The 22,798-nt window shown below is 40.6% G+C and overlaps 1 protein-coding gene across 5 annotated transcripts in view; it reads right to left on the reverse strand.

Moving 5' to 3' along the window:
• The window catches only part of LOC127512101 (leukemia inhibitory factor receptor), a 28,809-nt gene that overhangs the window by 5,294 nt on the left and 717 nt on the right, over nt 1-22,798 (reverse strand). The window contains exons 3-15 of one of the 5 annotated variants that reach the window (XR_007930126.1): nt 22,638-22,694; nt 21,455-21,578; nt 21,126-21,289; nt 20,757-20,905; nt 19,231-19,366; nt 18,795-18,886; nt 9,497-9,707; nt 4,175-9,324; nt 3,755-3,883; nt 2,907-3,053; nt 2,607-2,750; nt 2,336-2,429; nt 2,171-2,252 (exon numbers count right to left, since the gene is read on the reverse strand). Coding sequence is in view for 4 of the 5 variants with exons in the window: in XM_051892709.1 (XP_051748669.1) it covers nt 2,171-2,252; nt 2,336-2,429; nt 2,607-2,750; nt 2,907-3,053; nt 3,755-3,883; nt 9,145-9,324; nt 9,497-9,707; nt 18,795-18,886; nt 19,231-19,366; nt 20,757-20,905; nt 21,126-21,289; nt 21,455-21,578; nt 22,638-22,694 (1,709 nt within the window). In the remaining variant the exon portion in view is untranslated. Of the gene's footprint in view, nt 1-2,170; nt 2,253-2,335; nt 2,430-2,606; nt 2,751-2,906; nt 3,054-3,754; nt 3,884-4,174; nt 9,325-9,496; nt 12,270-18,794; nt 18,887-19,230; nt 19,367-20,756; nt 20,906-21,125; nt 21,290-21,454; nt 21,579-22,637; nt 22,695-22,798 lie in introns of those variants that run through there. The other 4 variants (XM_051892710.1, XM_051892709.1, XM_051892711.1 and 1 more) reach the window with 4 other exon arrangements.

A 22,798-nucleotide genomic window follows, 5' to 3' on the forward strand; every position in this document is an offset into this window, starting at 1 on the left:
ATTAGAATGTCGTGGAAAAGTTCATTTATTTAAGTAACTCAACTCAAATTGTGGAACTCGTGTATTAAATAAATTAAATACACACAGACTGAAGTACTTTAAGTCTTTGGTTCTTTTAATTGTGATGATTTTGGCTCACATTTAACAAAAACCCACCAATTCACTATCTCAATAAATTAGAATACTTCATAAGATCAATAAAAAAAAGGATATTTTAAACAGAAATGTCAGGCTTCTGAAAAGTATGTTCATTTCTATACACTCAATACTTGGTTGGGCCTCCTTTTGCATGAATTACTGCGTCAATGTGGCGTGGCATGGAGGCAGTCAGCCTGTGGCACAGCTCAGGTGTAATGGAAGCCCAGGTTGCTTTGATAGCGGCCTTCAGGTCATCTGCATTGTTGGGTCTGGTGTCTCTCATCTTCCTCTTGACAATACCCCATAGATTCTCTATGGGGTTCAGGTCAGGCATGTTTGCTGGCCAATCAAGCACAGTAACACCATGGTCATTGAACCAGCTTTTGGTACCTTTGGCAGTGTGGGCAGGTGCCAAATCCTGCTGGAAAATGAAATCAGCATCTCCATAAAGCTTGTCAGCAGAAGGAAGCATGAAGTGCTCTAAAATTTCCTGGTAGATGGCTGTGTTGACTTTGGACTTCAGAAAACACAGTGGACCAACACCAGCAGATGACATGGCAGCCCAAATCATCAGTGACTGTGGAAACTTCACACTGGACTTCAAGCAACATGGTTTCTGTGCCTCTTCACTCTTCCCCCAGACTCTGGGACCTTGATTTCCAAATTAAATGCAAAATTTACTTTCATCTGAAAAGAGGACTTTGGACCACTGAGCAACAGTCCAGTTCTTTTTCTCCTTAGCGCAGGTAAGACGCTTCTGACGTTGTCTTTGGTTCAGAAGTGGCTTGGTACGTGGAATGTGACAGTTGTAGCCCATTTCCTGAAAACATCTGTGTACGGTGGCTCTTGATGCACTGACTCCAGCTTCAGTCCACTCCTTTTGAAGCTCTCCTAAGTTCTTAAATCGGCTTCGCCTGACAATCTTCTCAAGTCTGCGGTCATTCCTTTCACTTGTACACCTTTTCCTACCACACTTTTTCCTTCCAGTCAACTTTCCATGGCTTACCCTCATTGTAGAGGGTCTTGATGATCGTCTTCTGGACAACTGTCAAGTCGGCAGACTTCCCCATGACTGCTGTTGGGATTACTGACCTAAACCCAGTATTTATACCCTGAGAATGGTAATTTAATAGAACTTGAAATTAAATATTCTAATAATTTGAGATACTGATTTTTTGATTTTGATGAGCAGCAAGCTGTAATCATCAAAATGAAAACAAAAAAGTCTGGAAATTTTTTACTTTGTCTAATAAATCTAGAATATATTTAAAAGTTTTACTTTTTGAATTAAATTACAGAAAAAAAATAACTTTTTCATGATATTCTAATTTATTGAGATGCACCTGTATATTTCAAAATATTGCTGGTTTTACTGTATTTATTTATTTTTTTTTATCAAAAATGCAGCCTTTGTGAGCATAAAAGACTTTTTTTTCTTTTTTTCCATTAAATGAATGAAATTCTTCCAAATAAAAGAAGTTTGGCATACTCCTCGAGTATAAATATTTTAGCAAAACTGCTTCACAGCTTATTAATATTTAAACATGTCTGTGTTAAGCTCAATACGTTTTTTATAAACCCTTTTTTATGAAAAGGTTAATTTAATGATATAATAAACAATTACTTTTTGAGATTTTGAAAAAGAATTATAAAACCTTTTTTGAAAGTAATCATTAAGATGTGTTCATGTATTCAATGTGTAAAGGAAATATGTTATTACTGTTTTCTTTATGGTTACACTACATTATGTTTTTAGTGTTATTACATTTTAACTTTTCATTTATAAAAGTTTTTCTAAAACTTGAAACAACGTAAATAAAATACTCATTTGTTTGGACATGCATCATGGTAAAACGACATTCTCTGAAGTACCTTGGCATACCATGTAAACCATAGTATTACCATTTGAGGCCATCACTGTACTATGGTACTGCCTCAGTAGTTTTTGTATACTCTTTTTTTTGTATGTTCTTTTCCAAGACAGTAAAATATCAAAAAGTATTGTTTCATCATTATATTGTTTCTTGCTTACCAATTCATAGGCAATTTCAATTTTCTGAACAGCATTGCTATTCTCAGGATTTGGTATACTGGGCCACATCAGTTTCTTGGCTCTGTAAAGTGCAGATAGAGTTCTACATTAGTGATTTGTTATACAGTCACAGTCTTTCGGAAAGTGAAATGCATGTGTCTTTACCTGTGCAGAAGCCGACAGCTGAGGTGAACCGCTAGTAAAAGAATGATTATTCCCACAATCACCGCAGCTATAATGCTGCTCAAAGCCGTGAATTCTGTCGGAATAAGCCATTTTGTCAATTCATATGTGATTATTTCAATCTACTTAATTAGAACACAAACCTACTGACAGACAGACACATTCTCAGACACATTTACTGAATAGATGTAAGGCAGATAAACTTTGAACAGCAGCTCAATGACAGACACAGTATATCATGAAAAATATTCACCCGTCGGGTTTGTTTCAAAGTGTTTGAAATCACTGCGCTGTCCTTCTCCAGCCGCTGTAAATGCAGACAGCTGCACGCGGTACGCTCTGTTGCTTTCAAGATTCAGCAGCTCAAATCTGTTTATGCTAGGATCCACTTCCAATGCTGAAAAAGTTAACATGATAGAAAACAGCCAAAAAACAGACTGCAGTTAAAAAAAAAAAAAAAAAATTCAATTTCTGACATGTTTTGTCCAAGTTCTCAAGAATCTCAGATAAGCATTTTATGATGGTGAATTATATAAAGCTGACTTCTACTCACGTATTTCATTATTGTCTTCTGTGTAGTAGATGTAGTAGCCTAATAAGAATCCACGTAAGTCTTCCTCAGACACGGGACTCCACGTGATCACTGAGGAATGCCGGGTAATATTCAAAATGCTCACATTCCCAGGAGCACTAATAGGACCTGAAAGCCCAAAGTGCTTCAGGTCAGTCAGATATAAAGGTACATCTGTTACCTAGAGCAGACCAGTTAAGCAGTTCATGACAGTACACGCTGATTTCCTCTGACAGGCTTCGAACAGTGAGATCACATACAATAAGCGATAGATGCATTAAAGGACCAAAAACGAGTGTTTTTGCTTTGTAAGATAAAATAAGTCACAAAACTTATCAAAGATGCAACAGCGTGTTCATGTATGTATTCAGTGCAGAGAACAAAATGCGAATGCTGTGCATTTATTAGTGCATTAAATTATAGCAGAAACCATGTGTATGTTGTGTTGCATGTAATGGTAATTTGCAGCATGCATTTGTGGGAAGCTTTGATGCTTTTAATGAGAGCGAAATAAAACAGTTTGAATCAGAAGCCGTTGTCAGTCTCCCCTCATCCCCCTCCACTCCGCAGCTTAACCACACCCACTTCTGTAGCATTTTTCAAAACTGTGGTGAGAACTGACTGCTGCTGAAACGACGGTTTCATGACCCTTTAAATAGCATAACCAGAACAAAGTCCTTTGTCAGTCAGCTTAATAGGGATGTTTTGCAAGAGAACAGCACAGATATACTGGTCAATCAACTACACTACCAGCTCTAACCAGTATATATCGGGCTGGAAATGTATTAGCAGTTCTATATATTAGTAGTTTTATGAATATTTGGACTCACTTCCTTCACTCAAATAAGCTTGAGCTGTGCTGTATGTCATTTCACTGTTGTTCACATTCTTCATGTTGCAGGTGTCTGCGTCTGGTCTGGTGTGCAGTAAGAAATAATATCTCGTATAGGGCTGAAAAACTACATTCAAAGAAAGACAAAAAAAGAAGAAAAAAAATTAAGAACATTGTTGCAATTCTTAATGCTTAATAAATAAAGCTCTTATTCACCCTTGTCTATAAACAAGGTAAAACAAATATGAAAGTATCTAATATGCTGATAGCAAAGCATTAAATAATATACAGTAGTGGCCAAAAGTGATGTCCGGCCTAGGAAAATTTACATCTTCACCCTTTATTTAAACATTATTATAAATTTGTTAAAGTTTTTGTAATCATATTATGTAGTTGTGCTTGGAGTCAATCTTGCAACCTGAGGAGCTCAGCTGAACGATCATCATCCCACAAGGGAGGCTGTGAAGGCGGCGCAGGGAAAGGAAGCATAAGTGGGGAAAGAGAGCTGGTGTACGAACCAGGTTCCACACAGGCCAGCGCTTCCGAGTCTCTTTCTTACGAACTCTCGGTCACTCGTCAACAAAATGGACGAAATACGACTAAGGATTACTTCTCCCTGCATTGATAGCTGCATTATGGTAATTACAGAGACTTGGCTGGACAGTGCTATCCCTGATTCCGCCATCGACCTAGATGGCCGCTCCGTTTATCGAGCGGATAGAACGGCCGACTCTGGTAAGAGTAAAGGCAGAGGAACATGCATATATGTTAATAATGCGTGGTGCATGTCTACGGATATAATTAAGACACATTGTTCTCCTGAAATTGAGTATTTGACTTTAAAATGCAGACCTTTTTACGCACCAAGAGATTTTACTGTTATTCTTATCACAGCTGTTTACATTCCACCACAGGCTAATGCTAAGCTAGCTCTGGAGGAGCTGCATAACACCATTAACAGCCAGCTGAATGCATATCCAGAGGCAGCTGTGATCATAGCAGTAGACTTTAATCATGTGGATCTTAAAATTGTAATGCCCAAATTATACAGCAATGTACATTTCCCAACCAGGGATAAGAATATACTTGACCAAGTGTACACTAATATCCCAGGAGCTTACAAAGCTATTCTATCTCCACATCTTGGCCTATCTGACCATATTTCAATAGAAATGATTCCATCCTACAGACCTCTCATTTGCAGAACACGACCAGCTGTTAAAACTGTCCAAGTCTGGAGGGAAGAGGCAATTTCACGATTGCAGGACTGTTTTGAAAATACAAACTGGGAGTTGTTTGCACAGAGTACAGACCTGGAGGAATATAGCTCATCCATTTTGGCTTACATAGCCTTCTGTGCTGATACTGTGCAGTCTGAAGAGACTGTCCCTATCATCTCCAAAGCAATCAAGTCAGTTCCAGTTACTAAGTCTGAGTCAACTACTCTCATTCCTGAACGGGACATGTCCACTTCGGTGATTCAAGAATCAGCTAGGTCAAGCGCAGTCTTCTCTCAGTCTAAGTCTGTTCCTGTCATTTCTGAGCCTGCTGGATATGTTTTTGTCACTGCTGAGTCAATGGAGTTAACTGCTATTCCGTCTGTGTTTGCCGAGTCAGCTACAGATACTACAGCGGAGGAAAAGAGAGGCCCAGTCTAATACCCTTCCTTCTAAAGCCCCAAGCACAGTGGTTCCTGAAGCATCTAGTCCAGTGGAATCATTTTCAAGGCCACTTGCCATTCATGTCACGCTATAAGTGGGTGTTCTAGCCAGCCATGTCCTGCCCATGGAGACCTCTTGTGTGACTCCAGAGCCAGTCAAGTCAACCGCTGTCTTTTCTCAGGTTACCAAGTCAGCCACTTCTGAGTCTGTTGAATTAACCTCTGTATTCCCAGTATCTGCCAAGAGTTTTCCTGTTATTCCTGAGCCTGTAAAGTCAAGTGTTGTCCCTCAGTCAATTAAGTCTTTTCTTGTTACATCAGAGTTTGAGTCAGCTTCATTTGCTGCTGATTCAACGGAGATCACTGCTGTTCCACCTGAGGTGGCCAAGTTAGCTCCAGATTCTACAGAGGCAGTCAGGCACACGCCATCGACCCGTCGCAAGCGGAAGAAGAGAAAAGCCCATGCAGAGCAGTCTACTATCCTCCAATCTCAAGCCCCAAGTCCATTGGTCTGAGAATACTTAAGTCTGTGTGCCCAGAACCCTGAGGTCCTGGAGGATGCGATTCTGTTTGTCTCAAGTCCAGTGGTTCCTGAGGTATCAAGTCCAGTGAAATTTTCAAAGCCACCTGCTAGTCATGTCTTGCCCTCAGAGACAGTTTCTGCCAGCCCTGTCATGTTCACAGAGGCCTCTTCTGGTCAGTCAATGCCTGCTGTTGTGGTCAAGGAGGCCATTTCCAAGCTGCCTGTTGTCATTGCTGCAGAGGCCTTTTCTGAATGTCTTACAAGTCTTGTCATGTCCACAGCAAGGATTCCTGTCAGTCCTGCCATGTCCACAGTAAAGATTTCTGTTGTGTCCACAAAGTATGAAATTCCTGGAAATAGAATTCCAGAGTCCGCTTGAGAGAGAGCAGTCCCAAGCCCTGCTCCGTTGAGAGCAGTTCCTGAGCCTGCTTCAGAGGAGGTTGTTCCTGAGCCTGCTGCAGAGAGAGCTGTTCCTGAGCTGCTGAGAAAGCTGTTCCCGAGTCTGCTCCAGAAGGAGATGCAATTCCTAAGCCCGCTCCAGAGAGAGCAGTCACAAAGCCCACTCCAGCTCCAGAGAGAGCATTCACAGAGCCTGCTCCTGCTCATGAAAGAGCAGTCACAGAGCTTGCTCTAGCCCCTGAGCCTGGTCCAGTGTCAGCTCCAGCCCCTGTATACTGTCCAGTTTTGGCTCCAGCCACTGAAGACAATTTTGAGTTTGTTTCTAAGTCTGATCCTGAAATTTCAAAGGGCACCCCAGAGTCTGTCTCCGAACCCATTTCCAAGACATTCTTCTTCCCTGCCAGTTCAGCCATTGCCCCTGATTTTGCCACTGCCACCAAGCCCAGTTGGAAGTCCAGACCAGTTAAACAAGTCCCTGTATCTAAAGGAGCCACCAGTCAAGTTCCCATCCCTCCCTTCCCACCCTCTGTGTTTCCTGGTTATGGTTCTCCTAAGCCGGCACCTCCCTGGTCAGCCATGAACCTTTTGCCTGGTCCGGTTCTCACACCTCCCATCCCACCTTCTGTATTTACTGGTTATGGTTCCCCTAACCAAGCACCACCCTGGTATCAGCCATTAACTTTTTGCCCGGTTCTGTTCCCACCCATCCCTCCCTCCCTCTGTGTTTCCTGGCCAGTTTGGGACTTCCATGTTTACACCCTACCGCACATGTCTCTGTCTTTGTTTGTGTTATTCTTGAGCACATGTCTCTGTCTGTGTTTGTGCTGGCCATGTGCTCCTCTATCCTGCCTCCTTGTTTTTTCTAATTACCACACCCTCTTGTTTAGTCGTTGATCTGTCCTCATTAGTCTGAGTGTTGTCACCTGTTCCTCATGTTCTTTGCTCCCTTTATATTGTGCACTTTCCCTCATGTTTTGCCAGTTCGTTACTCTTTATACTTTGTGCCACTTTGTACTTCGTAGTAGATGTCTTGTTGCTGAAGTCTGTCGTGTTTATTGTAGAAGTTGCTTATAGCTTTTATAATTCTAGTCGTGTCTTGATCTGCCTTGTTCCTGACCATCTGCTGTCTGCCTTGTCATGTCTTGCTGTGTCTCAAGTTTTGTCTAGTCCTGTCCAGCAAGCTGAGCTTCGCTGGCTGCTCTCTCTATCTAGCAAGCAGCAAGACCTGTGCAGTGCCTGTCAGACCATGAGTGACTGTCCTGAGCTGTGTTCCTGCCTGGGCTACGTTGTTTCTCTCCGGTCTTGCCTAAACATCTCTGCTCCTCAACCTACTGTCATCCTGGGTTGGACTCAGCGGTCGCTCTCTCTCAGCCTGCCTGTCATCGTGCTTCATCCCTACCTACTGTTTGGACTGTGTTCACCACCTCTCCCTCAATATCTTGTCTAACATCTTGTCAATAAACCTCCCTCATAGATTCCATGACAAAATCAAAGTCACTTTGGTATTGTCTTTAGCCCGGAACACACCAAGCCGACGGTCGGCCGTCGGGCAGTTTTTGTTCGTCGGCCAACTAAGTTTTCTCAGTGTGTTCTGCACCGTCGGCTGAAGTTGGTCCTCGTCTGCTTTTTTTCGGCCGATTCGACATGTTAAATCGTCGTCGGAGCTAGTCTGTCAGTCGGGCCATCTGATCATTCTGATTGGCTGTTCAGCTACTGCCCTCTGCTGGTATGGAAAGGCATTTCTTCTTACGCAAGTGCAGAATGGACATGCTACTTGGCCATCGGGTGTCAAGCGTTGGTTTGGTGTGTCAGGGAAAGACCCAGACGCTAGCAACGTGAGCCAACCTCGCAGTCTGCTATTGTCGCCACTAGATCGTCGGCGTCGGCTTGGTGTGTTCCGGGCTTTAGAGTTTAGTTTCTTTACCTGTGTTTAGTCTCTGTGTCCTTGGTTGCTATGGTGTCTTATTAGTTGATTGATCCTTCCCACCTGTGCCTTATTTTAGCACTCAATATCTTGTATATTTATGGGTACGTTTACATGACAATGATGTACTAAAAACAGTAAAGTTGTTTTTCGCAAACAGACAACAACGCTGTCAAAACGATCCCCTTTCACACAAATCTGCGAAAATACAGCGTTTTTAATAGTTATGCATGACAGGTCAGTAGTTGGCGACGTCACTTTGTAAAACACTTTGTATGTTTGTTTTTGTTTTTTTTGGTCATTGTCTGTATACCTGAGTGCCTTAGTTTTTGGTTTGGATTATTAAAGTATCATTTGTGCTTAGATCCTCGACTTTAATCTCTATCCTTGGTAACCAGCAATGGCAGGTATAACCATATTTATATAAGGAATAACCAACAGAGTGTCACAGAGAGAAATCCTGTAGATAATCATTACTGTGTGTTAAAGTCAGCAAGTCTCTTACAAATATAAAAAAATTACTGTAAGAAAGACAAGTTTAGGTCAAATTGTCAAATGGATCTCATTAATAATTAAAAAATCTTTTTTACCATGAGAAACATGTTTGAAAAATAATTATTAAGAAATATACAGTATCATGTATTAAAATATTGATTACTTTTACAAGAAATTTATACTTTTATTTATACCATAGCATGTTTTTAGAGTTATCAAATTAATGATTACAACATAAAAACTAAGATTACATTCCTAAGAACTTTTTTTTTTTTTTCACTAGGTTTCTTTTTTTATCATTTTGGACATCCTTAGTGTCCTATTATACAAATATACCGTTATAAAGTTATTTCACCCTACTTATAGGACAATAAAAGGGAACAGTACTGCTCTCAGTTATGTCAGTTATTTCTCTGTGCGTCTGCTTCTCATAAAATGGTCGGAAAGCTGGTATCTGTCCTTTGGCCCACCACTCCACAGAATAACACACGCTAGAGACAGAGCTGCTCCAGGAGAGACTGAAACTGTTGTTTCCGGTTATGTTAACACTGAGCGGCCCAAACGAATCTAAAAAAATAAATAAATAAATAAAAACTGTAAATAATACACAGCATTTTCAGCAGCTTGGCAAATACCTTCATAAAATATTCAAATATACAGCGTTTACTCATTGGACATACAGTAAAGCTAAACAGAGTACTCTGCATGTAGCATGCAACAAAATATGAAAGCAATGTACCTCTCCACTCATCCATTTTCTCAATGGCTATGCTGGAAACGGGAGATGATCCAGCGCTGTTCAGAGCCCTGACACTGATGTTGTATGCGGAGTAAGACAGGATCAGGTTGAGAGATGGATCTTTAATGTTGAAACTGTCCTGATTAATGGGTTCCCCGGATACTTTCCTCACCGTCACATTGTAGTCAGCCACAGCCTCACTTTTTGCATGCTGGAAGAAAAGATGATCACCCTTGACAAAAAATCATTATATGTACAGGATTCCATATGGGAACTTTTTTTTTTTTTTTTTTTTTTTTTGGAGCCAATCTTAAAGGATCTTGGTAATACTTTAGAATTTAGTTCCATTATTAATGAGTAACTGCACTGTAATGCATTATCAACATTCTAACATGGGCTTGTATTTCACTAAATATTTTTTAAATAATATTTTCAACTCAAAAGTAAATTTGCATATAATGTAGTTATTTTAATACATTTTAAATTGTTATTTTGTAAAATAAATAAATAAATCAAATCAGACTTCCTAACCAAAAAAAGTCAGATGAAGATGCCAATGCTGATGCCATGCTTGATGACTCCGGACCCGGACAATCTCATAAAAAATGTTTTGTTGTAGCGGCTCTTGCATTTATGTCAGGAAGAGGATCATTTACATCCAAATGTTATTTAATTTGGACAGAACAAAACTTAAACATAGATTCCCTTTCAATACGGTGCAGTGCGTGAGTTCGCTGACCCTATGGGGAAAACTTTTTTTCTCCTTATCCTAAAGCCTGATTGGTTCACATCTGTGCACCTTCACAGACAAATGGCATTTCAGACCGCCAGAAAGGGCGGGGTTAAATGCCTATAAAAGTCATGCAGAAATGCCATATCATCAGAATATTTTTCCTTCAGCTCAAAGATCATCTCCTCGCTGACTCCGAAGACAAAACAGAAGCCTTTCTACTCGTCATCGAAGCAAGCCTCTGCAGCGGACCAACGGAGCAAGCCTTGCAGCTGACTCGGTGCTCTCCCCTGCGGCTTACCGGCGAAAGCACAGAAAGAGCAATTTCTGTCTAAAAGTGCAGCGACGTTTGATGCAAAATGTCATGTCCTGACTGTAGCTTGGATGAGCACCCAGTGTGCATCGCTTGCCCAGGAAGCGCCCACGCCGTGGCTGCATTCACTGAGACCAGCTGCTCGCACTGAGAACAAGAACGGAGCTGACAGCTCTGCAGCTGAGAATGACGCTTTTCCCTTGCGACTATCAGGTGAGACTAATAGCATAGCATATTTCTCTCTAAAAGAGCATCTTTTCACCGGAGTTTGTTTCAAAATGCCACCGTTTTGCCTCGCTTTGCTCACGGACCGCTTTCTCTAAGGCTGCCTCTGCACTACATAAAATGGCAGTGCTCTAAGTTCATCAGGCTAAGCTTCTCCATGACATGGATGAGTCTGGACTGAACCTGACCCTATGATGTTCAAGGAGCTGTGCAGCACCACAAACTTGGCCCTGTGCACTACCAAAGCCATCACTGAGATTAAGGACACTGACAGGCGAAGAGAGCCAGCTACTTCACTGCCTCCAGTCACTCTAAGGTGTCCCAGTCGACTCAAAAGCAACCCAGGCCAGCCTCAGCACCCATCCAGCCCCAGCTGAAAGTGGAGCCCGAAGTCAAGCCATGCCTCCGCCCGGCCAGGAGCTGGACCCCGTGCAGCTGAAGCAGTCCTGATGCCTCAGGACAGGGGAGGAAGGGGTTAAGTCCCGCAGAGGCCGAACCACCCTCAAAGCGCGCCTGTCTTCCAGTCCCCTCTTCAGCTCAGGGTGCTGGAGACGATGTGTTTGTTGCCAGTTCTGGGCCCGCCCCATCAGTCTGCACACCCAAACCCCTTCACTGTTATAGTGCACCAAAAGAGAGCATTTCTCCTCCTCTTAATGCTATTACAGACACCGTTCTTCTGCTTCAGCGTGAGACGCAGCCTGTAGTACTTCAATTTGCCACTCGACTCCGGGCATGGGAGGCCATTCCCAGAGTGTCAACCTGGATTTTGGGGATAATAGAACAAGGCTACTAGCTCCAATTAGCTCGCAGACCACCCCGCTTCATGAGTGTGATTCACACTTCAGTCTCAGCCAACAGCTGAGAAGAGCCAAAGTTCAGTCTCTGCTGGAAAAGGCGTTGTGAAGAGAGTTCCCACAGAATGCAACAAGTCAGGCTTTTACAGCTGCTATTTCCTTGTCCCCAAGAAGGATGGCGGCTTCAGGCCCATCCTCAATCTGAGTCATGCCCTTATGAGACGGCCTTTCATTCTCGTGAATGTGCAGAATTCACTCCGGGGACTGGTTTATGTCAGTGGATCCGAAAGACGCTTTCATATCCACATAGCCCCCATATAACAGACCGTTCTTGAGATTTGCATTCGAGGGGGTAGCGTACCAATATACAGTCCTTCCATATGGACTCTCTCTAGCACCGCATACTTTTACAAAGTGTGTAGATGCGGCTCTCTCTCCACTGAAACGGGAAACTGCATACTCAATTACATCGACGATTGACTGCTTATAGCTCAATCTGAACGAGAACTATGCACCCACAGGTGCCTGCTCCTCAGCCATCTGGAGAACCTAGGATTCAGGGTCAACTTTGGCAAGAGATCGCTGCTCCCCAGCCAACAAATTTCATTCCAAATTTCGTTTTCAACTGGGGGCTTGGCTCTCTCAGGAGAATGCCTTGAGAATCAGGAGCATGGTGGTCTCGTTCGAGGCAGGGTCTCTTCTCCCCCTCAACAGGTTTCAGGAGCTGTTGGACCTCATGATGGCAGCTTCTTCAGTCGTTCCACTGGGCCTGCTCCACATGCCAACACTGCAGCTATGGTTCAAGGTCCGTGTCCCACCTCGTGCGTGGCGCGCAGGCCAGCACATTCTGAAGGTGGCCCATGGCTGTGTCAGGGCCATGGTCCTTTAGAAATCACCCTGCTTTTATCAGAACAGGATAATGCTGGGTTTGATGGTCCTGACAGATGCCTCCAAAATGGGCTGGGACGCCCCATATTGGAATGGCACATCAACCACCTAGAAATGATCGCAGTGATTCTGGCCTTCAAGGAGTTCCAGCAGGAACTCAGGGGTCATCATGTCCCAGTCCTCTCGGACAACTGGTTGGTGGTTGCTTTTATAAACCACCAAGGAGATCTCAGGTCTCGCCCTCTGCACAGACTGGCAAACCGTCTTCTCCTATGGGCACAGATGAACGCCCGCTCAGTGAGAGGAATTCATGTGCCGGGCTCCTCAAACATAGGAGCAGACATGCTGTCGCGTCGCGGACCGCCCCCAGGGGAATGGAGACTCCACCCCCAGGCGGTCAACATGATATGGTGCACCTTTGCTCAGACAGATGTCTTCGCGACAGAATATAACTCCCACTGCCAGATATACTTTTCAAAGGAAATGGACGCGCTGGACCAGAAGTGGCCTCGTCTGCGCCTTAACGCCGTCCCTCCTGTAGCCCTGCTCCCGTAGGTTATCAGTTGGATCAGGGAAGACTAATGTTCAGTTCTTCTGGTGGCACCACACTGGCAGAACCAGCCTTGGTTCCCAGAAATGGTCCAGCTGCTGTCAGCAGCCCCGTGGCCCATACCAAGAGAGACCTTCTCTCCCAGGTGAGAGGGACAATTTGGCACCCCCAACCGGAGTTGTGGAACCTGCATATTTGGCCCCTTCACGAGGGCCACCAGGCCTTTCCCAGGGGGTCATGAGAACAATCTCGGAGGCAAGGGCCCCTTCCGCAAGGCGCCTTTATCATCTTTATCATATTTGAAAGTGTGATAACATAAAACATACTGGAAATATGTTTATGACTTAATTCAAAATACAAAAAGTTTATTGTGCTTTTCCAAATACACCATAACAGATAGCATACAAAATACTGTACATAATACTGTACATAATAAAGTACATGCCAACATGAACATAATATTTTGTACACAGATCAAACTAATGTTCAGAAATAGTTCTACATTTTTTTTTCTATATTAATGTTATTTAAAAAGCAATATAGTAAAAGTTGTGCAGTTGTGCTTTCAAGTTATTTTTTTTTTAAAGGTTGGAAACAATTAATTGTTTGTAAAACTATCAAACTAAACATTTATTTGTTCCATATATAATCCATGGACAGCTTGTTTAATTTCTAAACAAGGTGATATAAAGATAAAATTGACGTAATCAAACTACAGCGAGAGCAAACAAACAACTCCTTTTGAATCGCTCTTGCGGTTCTCGAATCTCATCTCGTCATAGAATCGGTTGCAATGGTTTTCGGATCACCAGTACACAACCGAGAACCGCTTCTTTCGGACGTGTCCAATTTGAGAACCGATGAGCTGATGATACTGCGCATGCGTGATTCAGCGTGTGATCTAAAGCTACAGAACAGTAATGACTGTCACAGCACCGGTTAACTAGGACAACTGATGTTATGAGAGGACTCGAATGAGGGGCCAATCTGGCAAAACGTAAGTTTATTTAATTACAAATAAATCGTAATGTAAAAGGATCATGGTTTCTGCGCTGATGAAGACTAATTTATTCACTTTATAACTGTAAAACTTCGTTTGCACATCACTGCCTGTATATGGATGCTTTAGATGCAAAAATAAATTGTATGAAACGTTTCAGATTATAATGATGTTTTAGTTGACTGATGTTATGATTACTGACTTTATATATTTGAATGTGTTAAGTGTTTTTTAATCCCAGCCCGTGATAGACGACGTCATCACGGATGGCGTCATTACGTCGGAGCGTAAAAGAACCGGTGAACCGGTTTTTTCAACCAGTTTATTGAATCGAACTGTCTGAAAGAACCGGTTCGCGGAAAAGAACCGAGATTCCCATCACTAGACCCTACTAAATGTGAGATAGTGTCACTTCTCATGTTTCTGCAGGAGATGCAGGACGGTGCAGGACTCCATGCTCAAGGTGTATGTGGCAGCCATTGTGGCGAATCGTGCCCCGATTGCTGGCCAATCGATTGGGAAACACGACCTGGTTATTAAGTTTCTCAAAGGGGTTGGGAGGATGAATCCTCCCCACCCTTGCTTGGTCCTGTCGTGGGACCTCTCCACAGTTCTTAGGTCACTTCAGGGTCCTCCCTTTGAGCCACTCGAATCGACCGACCTTCGGTCCCTCTCGCTTAAGACTGCCCTCTTGCTGACTTTGCAGCCAGTCAGTCAAGCGAGTTGGTGATCCGCAGGCTCTATCTGTGGAACCATCCTGCCTTGAGTTTGGTCCTAACAACAGTAAAGTAGTTCTTAGGCCAAGAAAGCGTTCTACCCCGCTCAGAACGCAGGTGATAGTGCTGTCAGAGCAGGCACCTCATCCACTCTGTCCTGCCAGGGCCCTTAGAGTGTATACTAAGCGCTCTAGCCGATTTTGGCAGTCAGAGCAGATGTGTGTTAGCTTCAGAGGCCGCACTAAAGCTGGTTTCGAAGCAAAGGATTTCCAGATGGATTGTAGATGCAATAGCGCTGGCATACAAGTTCATTGACTTGTTGTGGCCCTTAGGAATGAGGGCCCACTCCACTAGAAGTATGGCCTCCTCTTGGGCTTAGTCCAGTGGAGTCTCTATTGCAGACATCTGTGCGGTGGCTGGCTGGTCCTCACGGTCCACTTTCATCAGATTTTACAACCTAGACATCACTGCTCTTCAAGCATTGGTGTTGTCAGTCTGAAATGCTTGTGTACTGGGTAGTCATGTTCCGACCGCAGTCTGAGCCTCTCCTTATACAGCTGATCAAGAGGCCCTCAATTGAGTGCCCCCAAGCTGTCAGTTCGCAGAGCAGCTTCCGTTCTGCACTTGTAGCACAGAGCTATTGGACTGAGTTTCCCATAGCGTCAGCGAACTGACGCAATGCGAGTGAACCGTTTTGAAAGGGAAAGTTTAAGGTTATTCACGTAACCCTAGTTCCCTGAGATAACGGGAATGAGCATTGCGTAGCTTGCTGTGCTACTACACTGCACAGTGAGTCATTCTAGCCGCTCCTCATTCGAAAGATTCTGAAGATATGGCACTTCTGCATGACTTTTATAGGCAGTCAACTCTGCCTTTTCTGGCAGGCTTCCCCATAGCTTTCCCCATAGCGTCAGTGTACTGTCGCAATGCCCGTTCCTGTTATCTCAGGGAAACATGGGTTACATGAGTAACCTTAAAGGGTTAGTTCACCCAAAAATGAAAATAATGTAATTTATTACTCACCCTCATGCCGTTCCACACCCGTAAGTACCTTCGTTAATCTTCGGAAAACAAATTAAGATATTTGTGTTGAAATCCGATGGCTCAGTGAGGCCTCCATAGCCAGCAATGACATTTCCTTTCTCAAGATCCATTAATGTACTAAAAAAGCAACGAGAATATTTTTGGTGCGCCAAAAAACAAAATAATGACTTATATAGTGATGGCCGATTTCAAAACTCTGCTTCATTAAGCTTCGGAGCGTTATGAATCTTTTGTGTTGAATCATGATTTGGATCGCGTGTCAAACCACCAAACTGCTGAAATCACGTGACTTTGGCGCTCCGAACCGCTGATTCGACACAAAAGATTCATAACACTCCGAAGCTTCATGAAGCAGTGTTTTGAAATTGGCCATCACTATTTAAGTCATTATTTTGTTTTTTGGCGCACCAAAAATATTCTCGTTGCTTTATAATATTAATATTGAACCACTGTACTCACATGAACTGATTTAAATATGTTTTTAGTACATTAATGGATCTTGAGAGAGGAAATGTCATTGCTGGCTATGCAGGCCTCACTGAGCCAATGGATTTCAACAAAAACATTTTAATTTGTGATCCGAAGATGAACAAGGGTCTTATGGGTGTGGAACGGCATATGGGTGAGTAATAAATGACATTATTTTCATTTTTGGATGAACTAACCCTTTAAACATTTTAGAATATAAACTGCTTATTCTGCCATTTTCAGTAAGATTTACTAAATAAAGTGTTTGTGTCCCTTTTATTATGAGTTTAACTTTAATCATGCCCAACAGATATCTGTTTTAAAGCAGTGGGTGCGTAATTCACTCCTTGATTTGCTTCATAAAAGCCTACTTTGAGATTCTGTTGACAAACATGTTTAAAGTGCGTTATTTTCAACGTGTTTATTTCTAGCCCTGCAAAAATAGACATAGCGCAAGTAATTCATGTGTGATGTATCTGGTTGCCACAACAACCTCACGCTTGCTGCTGCTCTATGTAATCAGTAAAGCCACTTGAATGGTACACAGAGTATGAATTTGTAAGTTTACTATAGAAAAACTAAAATGTATTTAAAAGTGTGACTGACCAAATGGACTGGCTTGGTTTGGCCACCCAAACTCAAATGTCAAGCTACACCTATTCATTCTAACAACTAATATTAACTAACAAGAAACTCTGGTTATTTATTTATTTATTTATTTTTACAATTGCTAGGACACATTTCTCAATACTTGGGTTACTTTTTCAAAACTCTTCACACAGCACAACAGCAGTATATGTGAGCTAAACTGTGGGTAATTTATAATTTACCTTTGGCACAAAATGCATTCAATGTAAATGCATTTCAAATGGCATAATGACATTTCTTACTCAGACATGAACACCACCAAAACTGTTCTCACAGTTCTCTTTAGCACGGTTTTCTTTCAGCTTGGCACAGCAATACATTTCACATTCAAAATACACTAAAACTACCAAAACACTTCAACTCCTCTATAACAACAATTACACTTTTTTTTCCCCACCCAACAATCACTCTTTGTCACTAGAGACACTAAAAACACTGCTATGACTTTTATAAGCAATCAGACGTATGATGTTCATCCAGTGGGCGAAAAATCACATAGAATTAACATTGTACAGAAGTTCGTGACATCATATTTCCACATCAGAATTTCATAGAGACTTGTGGGAGGACTCATTTACCCAGCAAGCAGCCAGTAAGTAGTGAGATATACAATTACATCACCACCCCATAGACTTCCACTGAAAAAGGGTGAGAGGGTTATCTGTGGATCAGAATGTCGTAGAGACAACTAGGTGACCTCTTTTCACTCAGACTGGCGAATAGTCTTTAAATATCATCCTGGAAACTTTCTAGCCATGCCGTAGCAACCATTTAGAGCACAATAGCAACTGTATGGCAGCAAGAATAAGCCATGTCTTAGCACCAGAACATCATAGAGACTCAGGGATTAGCTCTTTTCATTCAGACGCACATCCATTCTATTACGTTCAACCTTGTAACAGTCTAGCCACACTCTAGCAACCATTTACAGCACCCTAGCAACTGTATGGCAGCATGGTTGTAAACCAATCTGTAGGTATCCCAATAGTAACTGCGTAGCCACACCCTAGCAACCACTTATAGCAAGCTAGCAACCATTTAGCAACATAAACACACCATACCTCAGCATCAGAACATTGCACAGACTGGGGAGTTAGATTTCTAGCACACAAAAGAACCTAGTAACTGCCTAGTGCAGAGTTTTGCAAGCACCTCTCAAATTTTCTTCAGAAAATATACATGTCTAGTTGTGTAATGCTATAGTTTTTTAGGTCATTGTTTTATGAGTGTCAAAGTGTGTTTGTTAGGTGAAAATCTTTTAAGCATTTGTAAAAAAAAAAAGAAAAAAAGTAATAGCACTGTTTACGCAGTAGTTCACTACTAGCTAACCAGTAACTACTTTTTCATACCTCCCCAAGAACTACTAAGAAGCTATATACACTTTCATAATTAATGTGAAACTAATCAATAACATACAGGACAGATTAAAATTTTAACCAGTACTTCAATTAATATTTAACCACTTACATAATCAATATAATAGTAGACTTATGATTTGGGTAAGTTGTTAATGATTAGTACACTGCATCAGTTCTGTTATAGAACTATTTACTAACCTTGGATACTAATTGGCTCTAATTATACAATGGATAGTTGCATGCAGTTTTCAAGACTTTAGTCGCAATTTTCCATCATTCCTCTGAACTTTCCTAAGTCCCTTTTCTATTGTTAACATTATGTCACAGTGTGTAGTTCTTTGTTTTCCCTGGTATTCATTAAAAGTTATTTTGATCGTCTTCTTGAGTTGATTGTCTTCTTGAGTTATTTTGATCGTCTTCTCAGAAACAAAATATCTTGTCACACATTAGGCAATTTGAAACAACAACCAAACAAAAAAAGCTGTTTGATGTCCTGTTAGATGTCAGCATCTAAAATATACATTGACACCATAGATGGCCTTGGGAAAATAAATATCTTAGTACCTCCCACATCACGACCACTTTTCTCTGTCCTGCAGATATAAAATGTATATCGTCTTGAATTTCCCATTTGATTGATGGTGCATCTGTGAGTTCTGGAGAAGAAAGACATTGAAAATACAGTGGTCAATTAAATATAAAAGATAAAGTGTGCAATTTTCTCTGCCACCAGCAGCACAAAATAGAATTGTTTGTTTGAGCGAAGCAGATGGGAACAACACTGGCTCAACTAATGCTGTGAGTTAAGTGTGGCTCTACCTGTTTAATTAAACAATGGAAGATTTGTGTTTGAATGGAAGAAGTGTTTGTAAATTGATCTGTTTCATAACCAAAATTACACATTTCACTATTAAAAAAGTATAAATTTTCAATAAAATAATTATCAGTAAATACACACATTTGTATTTGGCCACTTTGTAAACCCCTGTCATCAACTCACCCTGTGGTACCATGATGACCTCACTGAGAGGACACTGCGCACACTTTGCATTGTGAAGACAATGTATTTGCAACTCGTAGGACAGAGAAGATGTCAAATTCCACATAATAAACTCTCTGTGGTTTTTAGACTGTTGCTGCAGAGTACAGAAGTACAAAATTAGGAGAAACAAGCAAGTACATTTACATCTCTAGTGTCAGTTGCCTGTAGCTAATTTTACTATAAGCCCTATATAAGTGTAAAAGTTTGAGGTTTTAAAGGTCGGAGGGATGGATGGATGGATGGATGGATCATGCCATGTAGACAAAGGCACAATGGATGATGCACCATTGGTGCTGTGCCATAACTTTTAGCTTACTAGCTGAAGGCCCTTGCCTAATGTTTGCCTAACTCCAGTGACCAAGTAATAAACATAGCGTATGCTATTTTCCAAAAACAGTATACAAAATGTGGCAGTCTAATCAAGTCATGAATAATGAGAGATTTAATTTCAGTTGTCACTCTTAAAACGAAGGCAAAGCACATTACATTGTAGGTTGTAGTCTGTTCGTATACTGCTTATTTTGGCAAATATAGTTGGTTGTGGAGGTATTTCAGAAATATAAAATGTAGCTCATAGATGGAAATAGATATAAATTCAGATCAGACTTAAGTTTTATCCAGGTGTAATAATCCTTATAACTAAATGAAAAAATATAAGATACTCATATTGTGTAGTTTGTGATTACGCATACTTTTGGGGTTTAAACCCACACAAAGGTTTGTAAAAGTGGCCCCAGATCTTTAACCACAAAGCCACACCACACCCTAGTGTACAGTGCTTTCTCAACTCTACACCGATCCACACTCTATTACTGTAATCTCCAGGATCAGGACTGTGCTGAGAACAAACACACCCAAGATATTCATAAGTGCGAGGTCAAAAAAAATTCACCATTTTGCACTCATCTGACATAAGGACGGGTAAATTAATGTGTGCTAGCTAAGATACATTTGTAATTGATTTGATTTTATAGATATGTATAATTATTCATAATGAAAATTTACTTCAAGTAATTTACACAAATGGATGTCACAATGTGTGTTTTTTGTTTAGGAAATAATATGCCCTTATTAAGGTAATAAATGTCCCTGAAAATTAATTCCACACGGTGAATATTGTCCCAGGGCTTTAAGTTGACAAAATGAGTTGCACATGACCTTATTTTACATATGTGGATATGCAGGATAAAATAAAGTGACATAATGATTGTAGCAAGTGCATCCAGAGATACTCTGAAACTGCAGGGTGCAATTATCAAACCAATCTCATGAGAAAACGGAAATATTTTGCAAAGTGTCCATGTTGTATGAATTCGTACCATTCGTACAAAAACAAACAATTATTAGAAAAAAGTAAGCATGAAGGCCCACCACTAATCCCACCCCTAAACATACCCGTCACTGGATCGTAAGCAGACTAGCCACCAATTCACCAAAATGTAAAACAGTAAAATTGCCATAAGATTGTGTTGGTTGTTACTGACCTCTTTCCACATTGTAGCGCTGAATTCTCTATACTTTACAGAGAATTTTTCAATATATGTTCTTTCATCTCCCCAGTCCACTTCAACAGACAAATGGCCTGAGCTTCTTTTAAAAGTTACATTCTGTTTTGAAGGAGGACCGCACCGTGCTGAAATGAAAGAAATATTCTAATGCAGAATCACATACGAAACTGTGGAAATTTCTGTCTGGTAACAGAATTGTCAATCAACTTTTACTAATATTAACATTTCTAGTAATTTCCGAGTAACTTTAAGCAATAAATCAATATACTTAAGATCAGAGGTTAGAAACACTTAAAATCTTAATAAATTGAAAATGATTTATATTAATATTGTTGATTAACATACTCATCTGTGATGAAATTCCACTGAAATTTTTGTAGCTGCACCTGCTCTGATCTTCAGTGGTTGCAGTTACGTGAGCTATTAAATTCCCATTTATCACATCAAAGGTATCGGAAATCCATGCAGTTGCATTTTTCTTATGTACAGTTATACATCTGCATTTCCTCCTACACAGGAAACAAACAATATGGGTTAAGAAGTGGAGAAGTTGTACATTAACATTTGATATTAGGAAGTATCTAACAATAGCAAGAAAGTGTGAAGCTCAGCCTCAGAATGCAAACAGTCTAAAGATGAAATCATTATATTTCTCACTTCTTAAATATACTTACTGTAGTGCATAGAGTGTTGATATGTTTCCTTCATTTTTCCATTCACAGATGTATACAGGATCAGATTTAGTATGTTTCATGAAGCATGTCAAATCATAGACTCCTAATAAATGAGAAATATCCACTGATAATATAAACAAAAATGAATGTCACTTTCTACAGATACTTGTTCAACAGATACTCTTAAAAAATGAAACAAAGAAGTGCTTAAATTTTGGAAAATATTGTTCATCCAACAGCGGTTTTATTTTCTATTCATTTTCTAGATTTGCATTTTTTCCCCCAAAAAATAAAACAAAACAAACACTGTAACTCAGCAGAGGATAATTATATTGACAACAAATGTTGGTTTGTATTTTCCATTGATTAAAATCAAAATATTTGTTTGAACTTTTTTTTTTTTTTTAAATAACTTTATTAACAGGGCTGAATGTTGAGCAATAAAGGTAGTTAAACTGTTGAATTGTCGAGAAGGTTAAGGACTAGTTTAATTTTATGTTATAAAGGCTATTTGCATTTCTACTTTAGGCCTATTAAATGCCCAGTAGATATTTTATTCCCTCTATTAAATACTTGTTAGGCACTTTATTTTCACTTTTTGAATATTTTCTTCATTTTTTAATTTAAAATAATCACCTCTCCAAGCTAATATGCAATGGAAAAGGGGAGAAGAATGGAATCAGAAAAAGGCAAATTCGAACTTGGTCTGTTGCATCAAAAACTATATCCACTGTCCTTATACTCTCCACAAAACAGTCCAATTTGTCATTTGGGTTTATTTTGTAATTTCATCTGGCTCAATGAGACAATGGTGTGTGGAGTTAGCGTAAATAGCAAGACAGGCTATTTGCCCTTAGTGTAAATAGAAACTCTACAGAAGAAAACAGTGATCCTTCAATTGTGGCAACTTAAACTATGCCTCATCCAAAGAATAGTTGAATATGTTTTATTGAAACACTGGCCTTTAAAATGTTTGCTTTGCCATGTTTCCAAACTCACAACATTTTCTCCAACAATTTAGCAGGGATATAAAACCAAAAGACGAGTCATTGTACACTTATTAGAAATAAAGTAACATTTATGTTAAACTAAGAATAAGTATTCTAGTTTACTCCAACATACTGAAGGCCTACTGAATAAAAAGACATAGCTTACATCATTTGTGGAAATGGTAATTTCTTACCTTCTGTGTTGTTACATTTATCTTTCAATGAGTTCACGTTTTGGCAGTCACAGGATCCTGTTAAGTTTAAATGAAAAGCTGTGTTTGTCATTTATCTTCTGGACAATGACTATAAATGAGAATATTTGAAGTCCCACAAATTGTTTTTTTTTTTATATATA

The sequence above is a fragment of the Ctenopharyngodon idella genome, chromosome 5, assembly GCF_019924925.1.
Source record: "Ctenopharyngodon idella isolate HZGC_01 chromosome 5, HZGC01, whole genome shotgun sequence".
Classification (NCBI taxonomy): domain Eukaryota; kingdom Metazoa; phylum Chordata; class Actinopteri; order Cypriniformes; family Xenocyprididae; genus Ctenopharyngodon; species Ctenopharyngodon idella.